This window comes from Alligator sinensis, unplaced genomic scaffold, assembly GCF_000455745.1.
Source record: "Alligator sinensis unplaced genomic scaffold, ASM45574v1 scaffold432_1, whole genome shotgun sequence".
Classification (NCBI taxonomy): Eukaryota; Metazoa; Chordata; order Crocodylia; family Alligatoridae; genus Alligator; species Alligator sinensis.
In genome coordinates this window covers 2563808-2587264 of record NW_005841998.1, presented here as the reverse complement: position 1 = coordinate 2587264, position 23457 = coordinate 2563808, and the positions used below count along the sequence as shown (strand labels likewise).

The following is a 23457-nucleotide window of genomic DNA, read 5'->3' as shown; positions in this document are numbered from 1 at the left end:
CAAAAATCAGGCTTTCAGCCACCAGCATCCGCTGGGTCTGCACATTTGTCCCGAGTGCTCTCATGCTCCCATAACAACATAAGAACCAATACATGACTAACCACCACTCGGCACTCCTTCCTAACTGAAGGATCCAACAGCATAAGAGGACTCTAAAGGAAAAGAACATCCCAAAGTACTCCAGTAACTGCATGGGTAAGTATTCTGTCTTTCTTCTTTGAGTACTTATCCATATTATACACACACACGCACATACGTGTGTGTGTGTGTATGTGTGTGTGTGTGTGTGTGTGTGTACACACACACACACTCCCAATAAACTCAAAGAGGTACTCCTTGCTACCACCAGCATATGTCTGTGTGTGCTTACGTCCCAGACAAACCTGAGTCTGAGACTGTCTTAATAAAGCAGTCAAAACAAACAGATATTAACCCCCAATTAACTATACATTTTTTCCCCTAAAATGATCTGCACATGGTAAATCTACTGCAAATATGAGATCCTCCCAAAGACACACACTTCACGTGCCCATCATTAACTAACTGCTGCCTCCTAAGAGGGGTAATGTTTAATTCAGTGTTGCATTTCTGCATACAATGTCCTAAAGCCTGATACTGGGAAGAATTCTCAGAAATATGTGAACGGTGAGGAGGGCAGGGAATTAAATTAAATTAAATTAAAAGTAAAAGCTTCTCATACATGCAAGAGGTCTCTAAAAGAGAAGAGTGTGCAGTTCAGAGCAGAGACTTCAAACTACAGGGTGCAAGAAATAGCCAAGTACCTGGTATTAGAGAGTCCCTAGGTATTAGAGAGCTAGGGCATTCAGGGTGCATGGGGGAATACAACCGGCACTTCAGACCAAAACCTTGACTTCAAGCACATGACTTGTGTATACTGACAGCGAGTTTTACACATGACGCATGTACTCAAAGAAGATTTTAGGTGTCGTCACATGATCCTATTCTTAATGCACATACTTGCCTTTTAAATTTCTTGTGTTAAATTGCTCACAATTCAAGACCAAGTAACACTGAAGCGCCCAATACTGCGCGCACACAGGATGTGCCTAACTGCAACATGCCTGCCTTTCCTCCTCTGACTACAGCTGGTTAAAAGTGTGCGTGTGTGCGTGCGTGCACGTGGGGGGCGGGGGGGAGCAGATGGGGATGACGACTTTTTTTTGATTATTTGTGTACACACTTTCTTTAGTATCTGAAAGCATACTGGCCCTGGGAAACAAACCTTGTTTACCAGGGTGAGTCTGCTTCTATCATCTAGAATATGCCTAAGAATCCCAAAGAAGTTTTTTGGGTTTTTTGTTAGGGGTTTTTTTGGATAAAAAGAAAGAGGAGTTACTAATTTTCTTCCACATTTAAGTTTGTTAGCTGTAGCATCATTCTCATGATGATCATTCTCATCATTTAGCACTGTCTGCTAAAAATGAAAGATTCCCATGGCGAGGAAAACTTAAGATGGACCAAAAACACCTTTCTTCTTTCAAATTTTTTAAACAGTTTGCTAATTACCAGCAATAACTTCTCTTCCTTTTTGTTGGTCATACAATTAATTCCTAATGTTAAACTTAGAACACTAAACATTTTTCATAACAGAATGATATTCCAAGAAAAGCACAGGAATGAAACTTCACCGAAGGATTAAGCAAATGAATGAAGCGGGCTCAAAAAAAAAAAAAAAAATCGGAACTTATTACAACACATATATATATTTAACAAAAACAAGTCAACCAGAAAAACTTTAAGTCTTCCACCACTCCAGAACGATATATTGATTAGAATTAAATACAGTACTCCAAAGAAAATCTTATAAAATAAACGAAAATTAAATTTACAAATATTACAGCACCACTTTAAAGAAGAATTAGTTCTTTAATGAATCAATAGAAAAGGACTTTGCTAATGTTTTTTAGATAACAATAAATACGTCAATACAGAAAACTACTGTTTTGACTGCCTTTTTTGGAAGGTGCATTTGGCAAGCACTGGTGTTTGTAGACCTACATTTATCGATTTTTATTTTTGGCTGACTACATTTTGATTATAGGAATGAAAATAGGCTGCTAGATTTGTAGATATTTATTATGATATTTATATGGTTTATATTTTATTTACTGTCAAGCCACTAACAGCAGTGAATAGGTACTTTTTAATTGGGTATACAAATCAATAAATGACAAAAGTCCACAGAAAATTATCTAGGAAAAAATATAATCAAGACCTATCCATCATCTGCCTTTATATTTTCAAAAAGGCTAAACAAATCATTTTGGTACGTCCTGCCCTCATTTTACACTTGATGCCCATAAAGCTTATTTCATATTCACAATTCCAAGAGCAATCCTGAATTTTTGATCTCTTCAACTCTTCTAGAACTTTTCTGTAACTGTTTTAAAGCCAAATGACTTGCAAAGATGACTAAATAAGATCAAAGTTGGATAAAATAAAAGTACCCAATTTTTTTCCAAAAAAACCCTTCTAAAAACTTCACTTTTATTCACTGTATATTTAATTTTCTCTTCTGTGCATCCGCATGCACGCGCGCGCACACACACACACACACACAGTTGTAACAATGGAATATGGCTGCCTTTTTATGTTTAAGGGCTCTTAAAAGAGTACCTAATATTTATCTTGGACACAATTAAATTTAATCCATATATCAGTAATGAAGTAGAGAGTATGAAAAATATCAGCTTGAAACCTCTAAACTATTTCACTTACTATATTGTTTAATTTATGAATTCAAGTATGATCTTAGGATAGGGTAATTACTATTTTCCCGAGGTATGAAAATGCAATTACTATTCAATTTATTTTATATTCTGCAGACTTCACATACTGGCCCAAAGAGCAATTTTCCACTTCAGTCCTGGAAATTGGTATGTGCAGAGATTATCTGGCTGGTTGTTTCGCTTACCAAAATGACTGTGTGGAACCCAGGTGGAGTTTTCTTTGTAGTCAGAGAGGTTTTGTTCTACAGCTGAAGGAAGCCTCTTCCAGTTAGTGAACTCCAGAGTGAAATTAAGGGCATTGTTATTCAGAGAATAAATCCTACACAATACAAAATACCACATAAATTATCAACTGCTATATACAATATCATTAAAAACAATCTGGGGGAAAATACATTGAAAGTTTTAAGTCTTTGTAACAAGTTTCCAGCAATCTGCATGTTAGGCATTAAAAAACATCAAAGAGAATTCTAAAATAACCCTGACAGCATAACCCTTTACTAATGCAATTATATTGTCCTCCATTACTTTTGAAATCAACTTAGACCGAAAGAAAAAGTATCTGCTGTAAAATATATCTGCCTCAGTAACAGACAGTATTTTTCTTAGAAGTAATTGCTTATTCTATCTCTACCTAAGTTTTAATAAGGTCTCCTGTCACCAGGGCATTATTACCCAGTCTTTCAAACACATCCAATACAGAAATTATACTAAAATACATTTACCAACTTATTTATAGAAAAAAGTGAAAAAGCAAAATGTTTTAAAAACCTCAAAAAATGTGTATTTTAGAGTTATTTATATCTGCAATACGACGTGTGAAAAATGCTTAGCAAATACCCATATTAAGATAGAAGGTCTAGAAAGCAAGATTAAACGAGCTATTTTTAAAAATCTGTTCATAGTAGGTACAAGGGAACTACCCATATTTTCACAAAACAGTTTTGTGGTACATACATGCAGACATAAATAAATCCCTGTACTTTTGTTTGAAATCGGTAAGATAAAACAAGATACTGTGAAAATCTCAAATACAACAAATAAAAAAAAAAGTACTGCTTTTCTATATGGCTTGTATCAAAGGTTATTTTATGCCCTTTTTATTATTTCATTAATCAGAATTCATGTACCTCAAGTTTGACTGTGACCAGCAAAGTGTCATTTTTCTGCATTTATCTAAACAATACACTTGAGAGGAAATCTGAGTGCTTAGCTGTCTTTAATGGAATGGTGAGTTTGCCTCACCATTGCTAATATTGTCACTAACATTTATTGTTACTGAACTACATTGACCATTATATCATACAAAACAGATGTACAATGATGAGCTGGTGACAGCTGATCAGCCATAAGCCTAGATGACATTCATTTTCTATTACTCTCCTATTATTTTCTAGGAAGGGGGATGGGGTTAAAGCTAACATTGCATTTACAGTTGCACAAATGTATCAAATCTATAGATTATATTCTGACAAGCAGTTATTTTAAATTGTTTAAAAATAGGCTTGTTAAGTCAAGCAGCATGTAAAACAGCCCTTGTAGCTTACATGACAATATAAAACATTGTCAAATACAAAAGTGTTATGTATGATACAAATGGACAATATTGCTTCCACTATAAACTAGGATTTTTCACAGTATGTTTACTCTTGAAATAATACCTTGCCTTTTTATGTACATGTGTTTTAGAGAATAACAAATATCATTTGTCATGTCAGGCTTGAAATATGATCCTTTAACTATTAACTAGAAAACTAGTGAATATACAATTTCATTGAATCACTAAAAGTATACTAATGGTGAAGTTAACATTGAAAACAGTATGACAATTCAGCCATAATTTTCACATATCGTTTAAGACAGAAATTAATGTTTAAAAATGAGTGGTTGTTAAAATTCAAATTCTTTCTATACAGTTAAGGAATATATGCAACTGGAATGACTAAAACGATATGTGGAACTTTCCAAGGCTACCAAAGTTAATAGATTGTATGTGTGTCACGAACTTAAACAGTCTCAAATTATTTTGGTTAATGCTCATAAATACAAAAGGCTAGAGTTAAAACAGCTAACTTGCCTAACAAAGATAAAAAGGGAAAAAAAGTGAACAGGATAGAAGAAAATATAAACATCTGATATACTTTAAATACCAGCATCACTTCCATAGTACCTAATTAAACATAAGCAAACAATCAAAAGCTAGTTATATATATTTGAAATGCATTAAATTACACTTTGTATATAAAGTAATATTATATTCATGGTACTACAGCAAAGAATAGAGTGCCATTGGCACTTGAATTTTACCCACCCAACTTTGATTTCATGCTGCAGAGATTCAGCCTCACTGACTGCTGAACTAAGAAGTATTTGTGTATTTGAGATTTGTCTCGTACATTACTTTATCATACCTTCACATACTTTTTATTAGTACTTGAGAACCAATAAGGAAGAAAACCCTTCAATTAGACATGCAGAAACACCCTTCTCTGGAGTCACAAAAGACTGAGTCTTAGCTTTTTTTTGAAGGGGGTGGGGGTCTGAGTCTTACTCAAGCTTTTTTGAAGCTTTATTTTTTTGCAGTTTGACTGCACTTTTCTGTGAATCTCTTATTCCAGTCATTTGAAATCTCTGGGAGGTCATGATCTCGAACTAGGTAACTGAATTATAATGCGTTGCTGTGTTAAATGATATAATACATAAAATCTAAGATACAAGATGGTATTCTCTTTCTTACCACAATCTGCACAATAAATTCAATGGACTGAATCCAGACAACAGTAGGTATGGTAGCCACTCCTTATACTGTTCTTGTGCTTTAATGGCATAATTTATAAACTCTGGTAAGTGTTCCTCAGAAGGCAGCAGGCAGTCCAGCTTCAAGAAATGCCGAAACAAAGAAAATTTTTCATGGTGCAGGCAATATCCTAAATTAATCCCAAGTAAATGGATCCTGTGTTTCAGAAGAATAGGAATTAAACCAAAAAACCTACAACACAACACAAAAAAACAAGTTAGGAGAATACAAAGAACATTCAAGACAAAAGCTCTGTTAAAGGCACAAAAAAAAAATCAAACTAAAACATCTTTTACTGAAGGAACATATTAAATAGATGTGGTAACAACTGTTTTTACAAAGCACTGCTATAAAACATTGAGTAGTCTGTAGGTCCCCCCCCCCCAAAAAAAAAAAAAAATCAGTAAATGGATTTTAAAAAAATGTTATTTTATTCTGAAAAATAATTGTAAAATAAACATTAAAAATTATCATTGACATAATTTCTCTTAATAAGTAAAAGTAGATTTTGTGAAAGATGCTAAAGTAACATAGCATTGGAAAATGAAGACATGGAATTATGCGCAGGACTTGTGTAGCCAAGGTGGTGCCAATACAATTTTCCAACAGGCTCTGTATAGATCATCTTGGAGCATCAAGCTGTTTCCTCAATCCCTTATTTTTCTACTGTGACTGCCAAAAACTAAGCCAATTTATCTGCTGAGAGATAAATAAGTAGGAACAGGACAGACTACCAAGTCATTTCATAAATACAATACAACATGTTTACAGATAGCATGGTAATGGGTTATATCTGAATCCTTTACCATCTAATTTACATTTTAATTGGTACCTTAAAAGTAAAAGATGCTTTATTGTAATATTAGTCCCCTATAATCCAGACCACTTGCTTGTGTTGGAAGCATTAGACAAGATAACTCTCTTTTTAATTTTCTCCTTGATGCTGAAACAATGTTATCCAAATCATCTGGCCCAGTGGGCCAGATGAGTGGAGCAAGGCTGATGCATAGGCCAGATACAGACCACAGAGTCATGTCATTTGGCAGTGGCATTAATTGTGAAAGGTTCTGGAGCTGCACCATCAAATTTAATGCTACTTCTGCTGGTCAAGCTGCCAAATTTCCAGACCTCTAGGGAGTCCCATGAGTCAGATGACATTGCTAAATGGGTCAGATCTGGGTCAGCCCTACACTAAAGTGCATTTAGGCATATGGAAAACATACACAAAGCTTTGATCAAATTTCTCTCTATTTCTGTGAATCTTGAGAACACCCTTAAATAGATGGGAATATTGTATCAGCAATTTTTCCCTGCAGAAATGGTTCTCAATAGGGATGCACCAACAGAGATTTTTGGGGCTGATACCGATATCTAATTTTTAAGGAGGCATACTGGCCGATACTGATCTGATTTCCGATACAGTGTGGAGAGCTGCCACCAGCTGGTAAGTCCACTGTGGTGGAACGGGAGGGGGGAGAGAAGGGGTGTGGGTCGGGGGGGTAGATCAACCCCCTCCCCACTCCATGGTGAAGGAGGGAACAAAGGCTGGGGTAGGCACTGCCCAGCCAGGGCGGGCTGTGGGACAGGCCCATGGCTTGTCAGGCGGGGGGGCAGCGGCTCCCACCACTGTGCATACTCCAGAGGGACAAGGGGGAGGGGGTGCCCCTAATCTGCATGGGGCAGGGTGGGGTGGGCAGGATGCAGCTGCGGACTGAAGTCAGGGCTGCACTGGGTGTTTCTCCCTAGGGACTGGGCTCAGGGCAGAGGCTAAAGAGTGGGGCCGCAGCCACCCCAAATTTCACCCTAGCTCTCTCCCAGTGCCATCGCATGCCCAACGCAGCCCTGGCTCTTCCCAGCTCAACCCCCCCACCCCTTTCCCCCAGCCACTGGGAAGAGCCGGGGATTCACCGGGCACACAGTAGCGCTGGGAGGAAGCTATAGCAAAATCTGAGGCGACTGCAGCTCCCTCTGTAGCCCCCACCCCAAGCCCAGGCCCCAGCAAGAAAGCCCAGCACAGCCCCAGCTCCAGCCCACCGATCTGCCCCCCCCACGCCCCTTCCCTCCCCTCCCCCCACAATAGACTTACCAGCTGAAGGCAGCTCTCCAAGCTGCTGGGCTGTTTTCTTTGCTGCCTGAGTGCTGTGCTGCGGCTGTGCACACGCATGGGCATTTATTGGTTAAAATTAATGGCCCCATTAGGCCAATTTTCAATACAGCCAATTTTCTTTATATCGGTACCAATCTGATACTGAACCAACATATCACTGCATCTCTAGTTCTCAATATTTTCAACTCAAGGCATCCTTAGAAAGTGCCAGCTCTTGACTTTCACTAATTTTTTGACTACAGAAAAATACTAGAATATTCGTTCTGTTGCAGGGAACTCAGAAAAATTGCAACAGGTCAGAAAGTTTTCAACACTATGGATTCCTATTTGAAATCTCTAGGTTTATCTTGTGAATCACGTACAAGTGTTCGCAAATCTAACCATACTAATATTGCATAAGACCCTTAAAGGATCTCACAGCACCTCAGGGTGCCACATCACCATGATCATGAATCACTGCCTTAATGTGCCTTAAGTCACATTTTATGTGAGGCACTAGGAGTATGGGCAATAATACATTTTAACCACTTTAAAAGAGGAAGTTAGTTGCTGCTTGGGAACACGCTTCAGCTGCTACGCTACAACTGTTACATCTGCATAATCCTGTAGAGATAAAAGTTAACTAAACCACCCCAACTTTGACCTTATTAAGGAGAGTTAAAATTGGTTTTGCTACACTTCTATCACTAGAGAATTATGCAGATGTCACAGTTGCATGGAAATAACAAGTAAGACATATCTGAAACCTTTAGTATTGATACAATTGTTAAATCTGCCTATACCCCAAGACAGGCTGTGACTCCATTAGAGACATTTTAAAAAGATCTTGCCTTTAACTTAAATACTTCCATGCAAATTAGTTTTGTAGAATGCAATAAAGGGGAGAGTTGGTACTAAATTACTTAAATACTACAACCCTAAATCTCATAAGAGCTACTCCTTTATATAGTAAGCTTAAATCAAGGTTTTTACAAGCTAGGCGACATGTACACACATTCCAAGGTCACCTAATCTGTTTAGTTTACTTCCTCTTGCACAGCAATCTAGATTCTTTTGTCTTCATTAAAAGATGAAAAGGTACTGTCAAAATCATTTGGTTTTCTCTGCCCTTGTTGCAATTAGCAAATAAGTCACATTACCAAATCACTGTTAATTAGTGTGATTTAATGATGCTGTGATAATTGGTCATAATATTATGAATTAAGTGCATGTTAGCTATATGCAGTTTTCAGTTATAAACCAAATTACAGATCTCTTTTCTGAGGCAGTTCAACAACAGTGCCAAATCTGTTACCTGCCACTTCTTTATCAACGTATTTTAGCATAATTATCAGGGGTGATTCAGTTTCTAAACTGTTTTTATCACATGTTAAGGATAGGACAGAACAACATGATGCTTGTGGATTTTTAAAGGCATGTTCTATGAGCATGCAGTACAAAAACCGTAGGCATTGTTATAAACCTGCAAACCTTATACAAGATATGGCAGAGCAGATTTTGGCTATTATCCAGATGCATGATTTCACATGCACAATTCAGGAACTGGATGAGTGCCTGCCTCAAGCAATTCAAAATCATTTGCAGCCTGACCAGGGAAACATTAAGCTATAATAGACACAGTCATAGGGACATGCTTTCACTATTTAAAAAAAAAAAAAAAAAAGAAGCATCCGTACTGATTCCCTCCCTTGAAATAAGCACTTTCAGCTGAAGAGAAATAAATCTAAGCCAAACATTGGTGCAGCATTTTCTCTTTAGGAAAATTATCAAATATGCAGGTTATTTATTATAATTTTGGCACTACTCCTAGATAGAGCAACTCCAGTGAACATGTTTCAAGAGATTCTCTAGTCTTATTGTAAGAGATTGCTATCCTATTAACACTGTACATGTAACTCTGCAGAGTTAATGAGAGAAATGCATTCACATAACTTCCATGCATATAAACTCCACACTACTACATATGCTCATTATGCCTTTTTTTAAAAGATTTGAAACAAACTAGTTTAAGATCAATGCTCATTCCAGTTACAACAAAGAAAAGTTTTACTAATGCTGCTAATTCTTTAAAAAAATTCCACAAGATATCTTAAGTATAACCAACATGCTTACAACAGATTCTTCAAGGTAGTGTAGTCACCCAAATATCCCTTTCGTATTCCAAGAAAACAATTCTCTCTCTACAAAAGCTTGTGCTACATATGTGCGTGTGCATGTGCGCACAGTTTGGTTAGTTTTTAAGGTGCAAATCTACTCTGCTTTCTACTTGTCTTAGCATGAGCAAGGCTCAATTAATATTTGGAATCAGGAAATGATTACAGATAGCCACGTGCTTTACTTGCTAGTAATTTACTGAGATTTGCATGCAATTGAGTACGCTCTTACTACTGTAAGACTGTTCAAATACCTTGGTTAATTTGATTTTATCTTGCTTAAATCAAAGAAAACAGAGCAGGTCAGGATTGGGACAAGAAATGGGAATGAAGAGCTAAAAAAATGGAATACACAAATCCAAACCAGCATAACAAGACTTTCTTTTTTTAAATCAACTGAGTAGGATTGATTATTAAACTAGAAATAAGCCAAACTCTCTATTGCTATAACTTCAGTTACTTTAAGGGTATCATGTCAGCAAGTAAATTTTCTCTGTCAGTCATGCCTCTGTTAGTATGTAATCTAAATTAAAAGCCTAAACAGACAATTTCCCTTTAAAAAGCACTTTAGCTACACAATATTAGTATACATAATATTCTTGCAATGTGCAATACACAGCGAATAAGTTAAGATTGCATCCTCTCAAAATACTTAACTAAACATAACAGCCAACAGAAAACCAAAGTGTGTCCTGCATAATGGACAAGTACTGAATATCTCTTTTGTTCTTAACACCCAATCCAGTACTAGGTCCATTAAATATAACTAAGCTCATTGCTCTAAATTGAATCTAATGTCTATTTATCTTTTATAAAATATGTCTCCAAATAATATGCACAGTTTTGAGATACCCAGGAGTGTCTAGGAGCCTTATCCTATGCCATTGATTTCAATAGTATCACGTTTCAGTCCTTAGTGTTGATGCATTATGTAATGAACAAATTTGGAGAGAAGAGAAATACTGACATAAAACAAAATGGTAGTAACATCTAGGGGCTTTTTTCTCCTCAAAGGTTAAATTTATTATTATGTGGAATTAGGTAGAAGAGATTTAACAATTTTACCACTAACGGTAATAACTGAAATACTGCACTGATGGGCAGTAGGTTTGACCTCCCTCATGAATCTGAAAATACAGAAATGTACTTTCAATATAAAACAAGTTAAAATATGTAATAGAATTGCTACATTATCTATCTATCTATCTTATATATATAAAACCACCAAGAGATGATGATTGTATTATCTTTGCATGCATATATCTACATCCTAGAGACATGACCTCAAAGAATTTTTAATCCAAATGTGAACTGAAAGCTATGTTCTCAAGGCATGAGGCAGCCTTATTTTTGGGAACACTCTAAGACTGGGGGAGGATGTGGTTTGCAAGGAACCATGTAACTATTCATCTCAGGAAACATTCATCTCAAATTCTGATAATGCCTTTTTTTTTTTTTTTTTTTTTTAATAATACACAAGCCTAGCATACAGAGAAAGTAAAACAGTATTTTCCAAGAACTCATTCCTATTGAAGAAGAACCCAGCTAATTAAGAATCTGTTTGATTCAATTACAGCATCATGTCAGGCTCCCAAAAGACAGAGAGATACATTGATAAGGCCTTTTGAAAGTGAAGAAACTAGACTGCAATTATGTTCTACAAGACTCCTCTTCAAAGAGCAGAGCTTCCCAAAGGAGATTTTAGCAAGGTTCTCAGCTCATGTATGTGACCCAGAACCAGAGCACATCATATAAGCACTTACAGTTTAACTCTCTAATCTCAAGACTTGAAACAGAAGGGGAAGAAAGGCATGGGGGGGCGGGGGCATAATGTAGAATTAGTAAAAGCTAGCCAGACATAAATCCCAGGAGAGGTAACCTATGGTAAATTTAAAAAGCAAAAGACGTATACCTACTCCTTTTGGAAAACCATACACATGGGTGATCTGCAATCAAAGATCAAGCACGTCTGAGCATCTGGGCTGTAGCCTTCTTTAAGTAACATTTCCAAGCACTTGTCATTACCACCATAAACTGCTGAATAGACAGGGCTCACTTTGTCTTTTCCCATGTCACAGATCCGACCAGTAACTGGTATCAGCAATCCCAATATGCTAAAAATATTTAAAATTATATTTTAGTGTGAAGTTTTTTCATACATATGGACAAAGTAGATGTTCTTTTTTTCTGATATTTTCTCCTATGGATGTAAAAACAAAGTCAAAAGTGACATGATCACAAACCACCTTTTCAATATTTTATTTAAAAGAATAGCATTTAAAAATGATAATCTGATTATAAAAAACTATTGAACTTTGAACTTTTGGAATCGTTAACATCTTTCGTACAAGACTAGTTGACTGTCACATTTAAACTGAAAACATTTTCAGATTTATGATTTGTTGTTCTAAATACACTTCAATTCTGTATTTGAAATAATCCCTCCAATTTAAATTACCATATTTTCTTGAAGTTAACACACCCTAGAATATAACACACACCTTGTTTTTGAAAGGCAGAATAAAGAAAAAAAAAATCTTTCCTTGTAACTGATATGCTAGAGAGCTCAGCCTGCTCACTGTTCTGTTCTTTGTGGAACAATGCAGATTCTACTTACGGTTTCACCCAGTAGGCATCAAACCTGTTCTTATCCTATTTCTTGCATATAACATGCACTCCAATTTGCAGCAACTATTTGAGAAAAAGGTGTGCTGTTTGCAAGACAATATGGTAGTTTTAGCCAACCAGCTATCTAGGCTGGAAAGTTTGGATTTAGACTTTTACAAGGCAAGTGACAAAATGACAGCTTGATTGAGAGTAGATGTCTTCTCTGTTTGAATTCTGCTCTTGGCTCCTCATTAAGATACCAAAGTGGTGGGAGAACTTCATTTCACAACCTGTGCTTAGAACTCATGTCCTTCCTGACCAGCTAAAACTAGTCCTTACCAGCTCAGATTATTAAATACCTCTCTTAGAAAGGACAAGCAGCCTACCGCTTTGGAAAGCATTAATAGTCATCTCTTGATACTGATGACATTGCCAACTGGCTTTCAGTTTTCAGGAAGACTGTGGAGATGGCTGTGTCAAGACAAGACTCACATTATTTTCAATTTCCTTAAACCTTTTGAGTTTGAGCACAGACCTGAACTTGGCACAAAAGCTTCACTAGTAGCCATGCCTAATAATCTCCTCCTAGTAATGGACAAAGATTAAGTGTTCATATTGGTAATATTAGATTTGCAGCTCGTCTTTGATACCCTTGATCAGTAGGGGCCCACCTCTTCAAAAGGTGTGCCACAAATGAGTCCCACACCCTCCCTGAGTGCCACTCTGATCTTTTTTCTCTGCCTGATTTGCTGCTGTGCTTTCTGCTCTTTATCCTGTGATCTGCTGCTCTGGTTTGTGCTTCCTGCCCTGTTTCCTGCCTGATCCATTACTCAGATTTCTGTTCTTTGCCTAATCTGCTACAGTGCTGCCTATTCCCTCCCTGAACTGCTGTATGCCACACAGAACAGATATCTGTGCCACTTGTGGCGCACACGCCATAGGTTGGCTACTGCTGCCCTTGATCTTAAACACTGGTTTTGCCTGGTTGCATTGGTGGGAAAGGAAAGAACAGCTCTTCAATGGCTGTTTTCTACCCAGAAGAATGGAGGCAGAAGGATCTTTGTATGGACTCTAAATTTTCTTCTTATTCTTCGTCTCTTGCAGGTGCCATTCACTTGATAGAGCTTTCAGGGAGGAATGAGGATATATTTCTGTAGAGGCGTAACTAGCAATTTCAGCACTCTCAATAGAGATGTTGTTGCACATCAGAGAGCTGGAGCAGGAGGGCAGAGGGAGGGTGCTGAAGGAGAGGGGGTAGTGCTGCAGGTGCCCCATCTAAAATCAGTACCTGGGGCTGGTGCCTGCCTCATCCCACCCTCATTACCCAACTTTGTTCCAAAGAAGCTTCACATAGCTTTGATTTACTAGCTGGTTCAATTAGTTAACTGTTTGTGTATGATCACTTTTCCTTCCCAATCATCAATTCTGACTGCAATTCTAATTAGAGAGACTCCTAAAGCTTTCTGTATAACCATAGTTTTTTTAGATACAAATAATAATAAAACATTCATATAGTGATATGCTTATGATACAAGTTGAAGTCTGACCCTGAAGTTCCTCTCTTTGAGAAACCCCGCTGACTCAGAAGTTAAGGTCTGATTCAAGCCTGATCTATGTGTTCATTTCACTGGGAACTCCACAAGGGAAACATGTCTTAAACTATGAAATGAAAATGAACAGAATCAAAAATGTTAAACTGAAAACCAGAATCCACAGCTTACTGAAACACGGACTACATCATCCTTATTCAGGTAGTTTGCAACCTGCTTCATTTGGATACCTGATACAAACTGAATTTGAGCTGTGCAGCTATTTGTTGAGTCTGCTTCTTCAAAGGGTGCTGCTTCTACTCTCAGTTGAAGTTCATAAGTGGTCCTGAGCAGGGGAGGAGAGAACCACTTCCCTTTGAAATAAAAGCCACAGCAAACAGCTGAAGCACAGCAGGAGTCCTGCACAACCGCTTGCTAAGGTTCTCTAAGCCCCCAATTATTTAGCAAACCTTCATCATTGCAGGTGGTAGTAAGGAACCTAACCCTGAGAAGTATTTGTGTAGGACTGTATTTTACTTTCCTTGACTGTGGAAAACTCGCTTTTTTAATTACCAGAATCTTACTTCAAATTTTTTTATATCACTTACTTGCTATGGCCCATTTGGGCTGCTGCATGAATAGGCAATTGCCATTCCTCCTCATTGCAGTAGAGATTTGGATCAGCCCCTTTTGATAATAGTAGTTCCACACACTCAGTATGGCCTTCCTGTGCAGCAATGAATAATGGAGTGGCTTTGTCCTTGGCTTGACAATTGACGTTTGCACCTGACACAAGACACCACACTTAATATGAGAGATCATAATCATAATATAGCAGATAAAATGCAAAAAGAGTACAACAGAGATTACACTGTCAATTGGACCTTGGCTTTTCCATGATTAAACAGCTTTACCATGTTATTAAAAAACTTTTTTTATTAAACCAATTTTCTGGGTATCTTCTAAAATTGCCTATATTTTACAGTGTTACTTTGATAATTAAAGTGCTGTAGTATCATTTTGAATTTGCCTTTTTAGAAAAACGTGTTGCCAAAGCTCCTCCCCCAAAATTCCACTTGGGATCCTGAAGAGAACAATGATTTATGTCAGGGGTGTCACAGATATGGTTCATAGGCCATATTTGGCCTACAAAGCCCCGTCATCTAGTCCACAGGGTTCCTCCTGGGTTGTGGACCAGACCCACGCACAGCATGCAGTGCATGGGGCAAGTCCAGTGCATGTGCACACAGTACACAGGACCAGTCTAGGATGCACACTGCATGTGACACCTACCAGTGTGCAGGGCCAGTCTGTGGGCCCGATTTGGCATAGAGACCAGTCCCACACCACTCATCCAGCCCACGGACTAGCCTTACACTACACATCTGGTCCGCAGGGCCTGGTGAATTCAACAGCCCTGTTTTACATCATTCATTCTTTCTGACTGTTTAAAGATAATCAAAAAGCACAGCAAAATACAGCATCGCAAAAGTCTTCAACCCTCAGTCATCAGTTATTTATAGACTACTGAAAAAAATCAAACTAAAACAACATTTTGCGCTGCAGAATTTTGAACTGCTTTCAGTTAAAGAAGGACAGTCCTATTATTCGATAAACCAAGAGTCTTACCACAACTATAGATTGTTAAGCTAATACTCTGGTAAATTACTAGTAGAGTTTTAACCTCTGATAATAAGAGACGTTCAATAAACTGAACTATAAACCATAGCTATTTCTTTCATTCACACGTTTAAACTGGTTATAGAGTTGATATGTAAATTTGGATTTTGTAATTCCCAATGTTAAACGAAAGAAAAGTTTTTGAATAAGACTGGGAACCCTCACTTGCACACTGTGGAAGAATGAATCAAAGTAAAATAAATGACAGCTATTCTGAAGGAAAGACAAAGGCTTCATTGACATTTTGTTTTAAGTTACTTCCTCTAAATATTACCCCACAAGTATTGACATGCTACAGCAGTTAATCTACGTGTGCTGTTTTAACCAGGCTCAGAGTACACATGAATTAAACAGTCATGATATTTAAATTTTCATTTACCCACGTAAGAGGGCATATACCTTGGTTGTTTCAAAGATACTAAAAGAAGCTTTATTGTAACTTTAGGATTGGAGTGCAAAACCCTTACTCATGCTAGCAGTCTCTTATGCCAGGAGCAATGCCACAGACAACAGTGAACTAATTATGTGCTACGGGACCATTCAGTGTGATTAAGGGCATCATACAACCTGGCCCTTAGCCCTTCCCTAGGTGTTCTTTTCGGTTTCTTACTCTGACCCAAGGAAAGCATGGAAAGGTACCAGCCTGACGAGACTGAAGCATTTATTGATAGTTTCGTATACCTGTTCACAAATGGCTTCACACTAACTTAAAAAAAAAAATGTATTAAGCATCATAAAATTGAAAACTAGAGTTCAAATCAATTTTCTCAGTTTGCACATAGATTCAAGATTAACAACAGTAATGCTAAATGAAAGATGAAAATTACCATGTGATATAAGCACCCTTAAACTCTCCAGCTTCCCATACTGAGCCGCAATGAACAAGGGTGTGATTCCAAAGTCATCCTCACATTCTTTGTTTGCTCCTTTCTCAAGGAGCAATTTAATTATTTCAGTATATCCCTGAAATAAATATTTTGTTTTATTAGAAAAAAAGTAGTGGAATTTGAGTAACCATAATTTTCCATTCTAACTATATAGTGAGCTGGAATATACAACACATTTAATTTTCTAAAGCAGGAGTTGGCAACCTATGGCTCATGGGCCAGATCCAGCCCACAGAGTCACTGGATCTGGCCCACAGAGCTGGGGCTTTGACAGCATTCTCTCATACCAGAGAGGAGAAGCAGTAGCAGCAGGGAGCTTCTCTGTGCTGTGGCAGCAGCTGTGGGGGCCAGATCCTAGCACCCATCTGACTGCCTCTGACTCAACCTGGGTCATTCTGGCCCACAGCCATGAATCATTGCCAACTGCTATTCTTAAGGGATACTGAAAATTGTACAAAAGAATCACCAGATAGATTCATCTTCTATATTCATTCAGCTCAATAAGTACAAACAGGAATTAAAACAGCATGTTAGAACCATAAATTTTATAAGTTGTTAAACTGATTTAAAAAAGAAAAACAAAGGCCATGCCTGTCTCACCTGTGATAATGAGTCTTTTCCAAAAAACGAATGCATCTTACAATAGATTTACTTCCCAAATATTTTACATCTGATCACCTACCTACATGCAATACTTATCATTATTTAAATAATCATTGCTGCCCAACTCCCACTGTAGCTGATGTAGCATACTTTAGCATATTCAGAATGATCATTAGCATCTAGAATAGCTTTTCTGCCCAAGCCTAACAACCATAAATCACCAGAGAAGAAGACAAAACTGCACAAACTATAATTTTAAAAAGGTAAAACACACTATTTACATGGAAATGAAATAATACATTAATAAGTTACCTGAAAAGAAGCTTGGTGCAAAGAATTCCACCCAGACCAAGAATGGGGTCCATTAATATTTGCTCCATATCGGAGAAGCAGCTTTACTGCCTCAGAATGTCCATTTTCAACAGCTTCAAAGAGAAGAAAAATAAGAAAACTCTTTTATGAGACAGGCACACCTGTAAGAGCTGGACAACCGTGGCTTTATCACCATTTTTTCACATCTCAAACCATCATTCTTTAACGGTCCTTTTAAGGACTAGTCAAAATTTATACGTGATTGTGCAGCACTGATTACAACGATTGTTGTGGCCTGATCTGAACCTGAACACAAATACCCTTCTGCTATGTGCTACATGTGAATTTTTCTAATGTGAAACAAATTATATCCAGTGTTGCTCACCTTTGAGGAAAAATATTTAAGATCCAAGCAGGAGATACAGATCATTATGATGCAGGAGTATGATAGTCAGTGGGTGGATAACAGAGTAAAAATATTATTAATCTGATAAACATGCTCTCACAAGGAATACAAGCGTAAATACAGAACAAAACTAAAATTGCTTTTTCTTCCAGCAGGGGAGGGTGTCTATAGGAAACAAAGTTAAGGGAACTTTCTGCTGGAATCTCAGTCCTATTTACCCAGAGATAAGAATTTCACAAGTCAACTATAAACAATCATTTTTTTAAACTATATTACCCTACATATATATTTTCTCCTATACCACCGAAAAGCTTAGACCTGAAAAGTGTCATTTTGATATCTGTCTACAAAACTCTAAAACACCATATAAAGTATGATGTTACCAAGGCAAAATTCTTATCAGTCAGTTCTCTGAGATACAGTGGATCTGGTTCTAACCACTGACCAAGGTAAATTTCAGATATTTCTACTAATGCCAATGACAGTGTTAAATTCTATTAACATGGTGGATTTACTCCCAATTTACACCATGTGATGAGCAATCAGTCAGCTATATTGACCTACTTACCCTGGCATTAAACATGGAAAAAGTAATATTGAGAGTATGTAATTAAATTTAACTATGTACCAATGTAAGCTAAAATATACCAGAAACCCTTGAAAATGAAAGCCATGGAAATAAAATGATTATTGTTTACAGCAAAGTACTAAGTCAGACGATTTAAATATAGATACTAGAAAGAACTTTCTAACCATGAGTTTAGTTAAGCATTGGAATAGATTACTTAAAACAGTTGTGGTCTTCATCATTGGAAGTTTTTAAGTACAGATTAGACAATTTTGTATGGAATCATTCACTCAAGGATAATCCTGCTTTGGGTAGGAGGTTAAACTAGATGTCTGGAGGTCCCTTCCAGCCCTTCTTCCCATACTTTTATGGTCCTAAAAGAATCCTGATTCAATCCCTACCTGTACAACTTCAGGTTACATGAAACAAAAGGTGAAATGAGCCACCCATCTATAAAATGGTATACCACCAACTTTGGTCAATAGTTTACTAGTGAATTGCAAGGCTTCGTAAGTATCTCTAAAGCATCATCAAAAATGTAAAAAACATGGTAAATAGTGCAAGACAATTATTTACAAAATTCCATTGAGGACTTCACAGAATTATGTTGGAAAAAAAAGAATCTGGAGAATGAATCTCAGTGTTAGGATCGGTTCCTAGTATCCAGGTTGTAGCCATATTGGTCTAGAGGAAAAAGCAATCAGGGCTAGTAGACAGAGGTGAAGTCTTTTATCTTTGTTGGTCTAATAGAAGATATCGCCTCTGTGCACGAGGCCCGATTGCTAGGTTCTGTTCCCTACATTTTCAATCCAAACTAGATTTTTCTCATCTCAATCAACAGTGAATTTATTTATAAAAATCAGATCCTTAGTATCTGCTTTAGACGTGCATTACCGCATTTACTAGCAGAAAACATTATGTGATCACAACCTGTATTCTAATTCTCAGGTTGTTAGTGGTGCCTACAACTAGTATGCAGCTTGCTTCCCTGAAGTTGGGCTGACTTTAAAAGACTGAAAGTGGAAAAAAAACTTGCTTCAGCTGTTAAATGTGATACAAGAATGAAGAAGCCAAGGGAAACATGTTTTGTATATACAGCATGACCTCTCCAAAAACAAAGATTTGGTGATTTAAAATAAATAAAGGTTGTGATGATAAGTTATAAGAAATATGCCTGGAAATGAATCCCTGGATCCATTCAGGGGAATGTCCAAGATATGCATGTAAATACTGTTAACAAAATTACTGTTAACAGTAATTATACAAAATTATCTGTTTAACCTCCTCCAATTATGTTGGTTAAACAGTTAACTGATAATAATACAGCAGCTCAGACACAGCTACTGCTAGAAGCCTCTCCCAGGGTCTTTGATAGAAAGGGGCGAGGGAGGAAGAGGTGGAGGTGGTGAGAAACACAACCCATGTGAAGCGAAGCCACAGGTGGCAGTAGCAAGCAAGGGGCTTTCCCAGACCACTACAACTGGGAGGGAGCACCTGAGAAAGACCAGCTAATTGCTTAATGATGAGTCATTAGGCCTTGTGCTTTCCTCTGTATCGGTACTAGTCCCCTCCTTGCTCCTCCCCATCCCCTCTTCCTCCCTCCCTCCCTCCTACCTGCCCTGTCACCTTCTTGTTCCTGAGACACCGCACTGCTTCCCTTGCCCTCCAGACCGCGCCCTGCACTAAATGTTAACTGGTAATGCCATACCGGTACAAATATGCATATCATTTAAACTTTTAACCTTTCACATACCTAGCCCAAGATGATTTCAAAAGGAAGACAAATTTACTGTAGAATCAATAAAGAAAAGAATTACACCAGAGCTTTTGTTATTCAGATATTTCTGTTTTGCATTAGTGGCTCAAAAATGACTCAAGCAAATTTCTTTTGGTATAATATTTCCCTCTGTTCAAGTTTGTTCCAACGCGGAGCTCCTTTTCAAGATAAAAAGCCACTTAGAGTTCCACTTCTTAAGCTTGATTGTTAAAGCTCTTGTCGTTTGCAATATCACGATACACGACAGAAAAAAAAAAAGTATCGATAAACAAGAAAGAAAAGGAGAGACAGATTTCTTTATAACAAAGGCTTTGTGTAGACAAGTCTTGTACTGTACAACATTTAGCAAATTTGGGCTGCAACAAAGATATCAGAGTTTCATAACATTAATAAAAAAAATTCTAGTCCAGAATGCATATAAAAGCTAATTTAAGCCTCAGATGATCTTACCTGGTGCAGAGAAAAAATGGCAAGCTAAAATAGATATCCAAGTGCCAAACCTCAAAGGACATTCAGAATATGGGACATTTTCTATATTAGTTTTATGAAAGTATGTATTTTTCCCCGTTGGCCACCTTTGTATTGTGACCTCTCAGAACTGAAGGGGTCAGTTATTTGGAACAGGAGAATGGTTTATATACAGCTGTCTGTCATGTCTGCACTGGTATGAATGAACTATCAGAAATTGTCAATGTATGAATGAAATCACCTCAGAGACATTACAGAAGACCAATGAAAGGACTTGTCAAGCCGCAGGCAGTGCAAACTGTGGCAGGCCAAAAAGTCTGCAGGGCAAGTGGGGCTGTTTCATACTGCCCTCACTCACCCCGCTGCCAGCAATGAGGATGTCGAGCAGGGCCCCAGACTTTGTAGCAAGTCATACCTACCACTAGCCACACTCCTAATTCTCTGGCCCACTGGTAGCCCCAGCAGGCCAGATGGAACAGCTTCACAGGCTTCATCTTTGACAACCCTCGTGCATGTAGACAAGCTTCTGACTGGTCAAATCCTGTCTTTGTATAAAGAAAAAAAACACTTCAAATTGAAAATAACTGCTTGCTTGCTCATCCAGCCATAAACCTGTACCATTAAAAAGGACCTGAACTTACCCCTTACAATTCAGCTTCTACTGAGAAGTTAATAAATTATCTTTATATTACGATCTAATGCTCTCTGCAATCAGGAGGATAACACCTAACCCCCTTCCAAAGGCTGGTTCTAGCACCTGGAACTGACTGTTGCCAGACAGGTGAAGGAGAGTGAACACTATAACGAAGATTAAAAAAAAAAAGATTTAAAAAAAAAAAGCACAAAGAGCAAGGGCCTCTCTTCTATTTTGCTGATACCCAGTCTTTCAACTCTTCATTAAAACTGATAAATTATTTCTCAGGGGCTAATCATGAAAAGCTGGGATTCTGATTTCTTGAATGTATTGCACATTTCAACATTTTGCCAAGATTGTGAGGTTATACATTTCCAATTGATAGAAGTACAAAAGAGGAAAGAACCTGGCCTAAGGAACAAGCTATTGATATCTTCTTGTCTAAACTGTGTTTAAATCTGTGAAAAACTGAGTAGCTGTGAGAATTGAAGTAGCCCTGTGCATAGCAACTGGCTGCCCAGGCTATCACCATAAGTATTGCTGTCTCCAGCTGCATAACAGGAGTTGCAGAGAGAAGAATGGCTTTTAAACATTTTTTCCTGTACATAGTATTTCTCAGTCATTCTTTTTTTACCCTCTTCTGTCTACAGATTTTCTTGGACACTTCTAGGAGCTGAAAACTTCCCCTTACTCGCACAAGTAATCTATTTCAAATAAAATGAGACCACTGCTGTACACCTTTGACAACCACTCCAGTATGTACAGAGAACAAACCAATATATTAGTTACCATACAGTGCTCTTTTACCATATGAATCTGCTTTTCTCCACAAGCCAAAAATAGCTGCTCTGCTCTCAATTATGGGCTCTTCAGAGTTCTTTAGACCACAACAGGCACTTATTATACCTCACTTGCAGTAACAACTACAGAAACATCTTAAATTGCAAACTGAATTTCTCTCCAATGGTATTTACATGAAGAAAGTTACAAATATGGAATTTAAAAGTTAAGCTTAATGCCTGATCACCTGTATATTTATATATGGAAATTCCCAAAAGCCTGTATAAGTGCACTCTTGCCCCAGTTAGTTCCCACACAGTTACAATAGCTGGTGCCTCTTCCATTAACACTACAAGCATGATCAAGAATAAAAGCTTGAAGAAGTGGGCTGATGCATGGAATGGACTCGGGATAACTCAGATAAGTGGTTTTTCCCTTCATTATATAGCGTAGTTTTACAGTGTCTTTCAAATTATTTGTATGTCTTTTGAAATAACACTCACACACACACAACAAAAAGCAAACAAGAAAAGAATCAACCAAAAAAAACAAACAAAAAAAACAAAACAAAAAAAAAAACTTTGCAAACCATGCTATATAATTTTTAAAAATCCACCTACCTGACAAGCCCCTATGGGTAGCTCCATTTACAGCAGGGCATCATAAAAGATGCAATGTTACAGTGGAGCAAGAGCTGACCAGCTTGATTTGGGGGGTGCTGAAATGAAAGGCAAAATGTGTTTGAGAGTAATTCTAAACCAAAGGTCTGTCCTACCTAGGAGGCAATCAGCACCTATAACTTTATTTAGCTCATTTTCATTATGCACTTGTCAAGGTAGGCATTTTAAATAGAGAATATATTGAAGAACAAGTTTATTATCTGCCCACCAGCCTGAGAAACATAAAACATCTTCCTATCTTCTTGACCAGAGGTCCACAGGGTATTTAACATTGACTGTTACATCATAACAGTAGCATTGTTTTTAGCCTAAGATCCAATCCATGCTTGCTGACAGTTGCTATCCACAAGTGAAACTGGTGCTGATCTTATTTTAAACCCAAATACAGACAAGTACAATCCATATTCAATACTACATCAGAAAGTTAAGCAAAGGAGATTTTAGCCAACATTTCTGAGCTGCCTCTAAACTCTCTCTCATTGGCTTCACTCACAGCTAGATCATGTTCAGCACAATAACAAGCTCTCTCACCCAAATCTGATTCTAGAGAAGGTACAATCAGAGATTTCTGATTCAAGAAAACTGGCTTTTGACCTTCTACTGGGCTCCTGTTCCACAAATACATTTGCTTACCCATATACCACAACATTATCAAAAGCAATGTGGCACAGGGCACTGAGGTGCCCTGCTCCTAAAGAGGGGAAACTGCCAGGGAAAGA

General features: G+C 37.6%; 1 protein-coding gene across 6 annotated transcripts in view; it reads right to left on the bottom strand.

Annotated features, from left to right (window-relative positions):
- The window catches only part of ASB3 (ankyrin repeat and SOCS box containing 3), a 109488-nt gene that overhangs the window by 13330 nt on the left and 72701 nt on the right, over positions 1 to 23457 (bottom strand). For all 6 annotated transcript variants that reach the window (XM_006021589.2, XM_006021590.2, XM_025201565.1 and 3 more), the window contains 6 exons: positions 17426 to 17538; positions 16451 to 16586; positions 14552 to 14729; positions 11724 to 11921; positions 5488 to 5739; positions 2936 to 3069 (listed from right to left, as the gene is read on the bottom strand). In XM_006021589.2, coding sequence (XP_006021651.1) covers positions 2936 to 3069; positions 5488 to 5739; positions 11724 to 11921; positions 14552 to 14729; positions 16451 to 16586; positions 17426 to 17538 — 1011 coding nt within the window. The remainder of the gene's footprint in view (positions 1 to 2935; positions 3070 to 5487; positions 5740 to 11723; positions 11922 to 14551; positions 14730 to 16450; positions 16587 to 17425; positions 17539 to 23457) is intronic.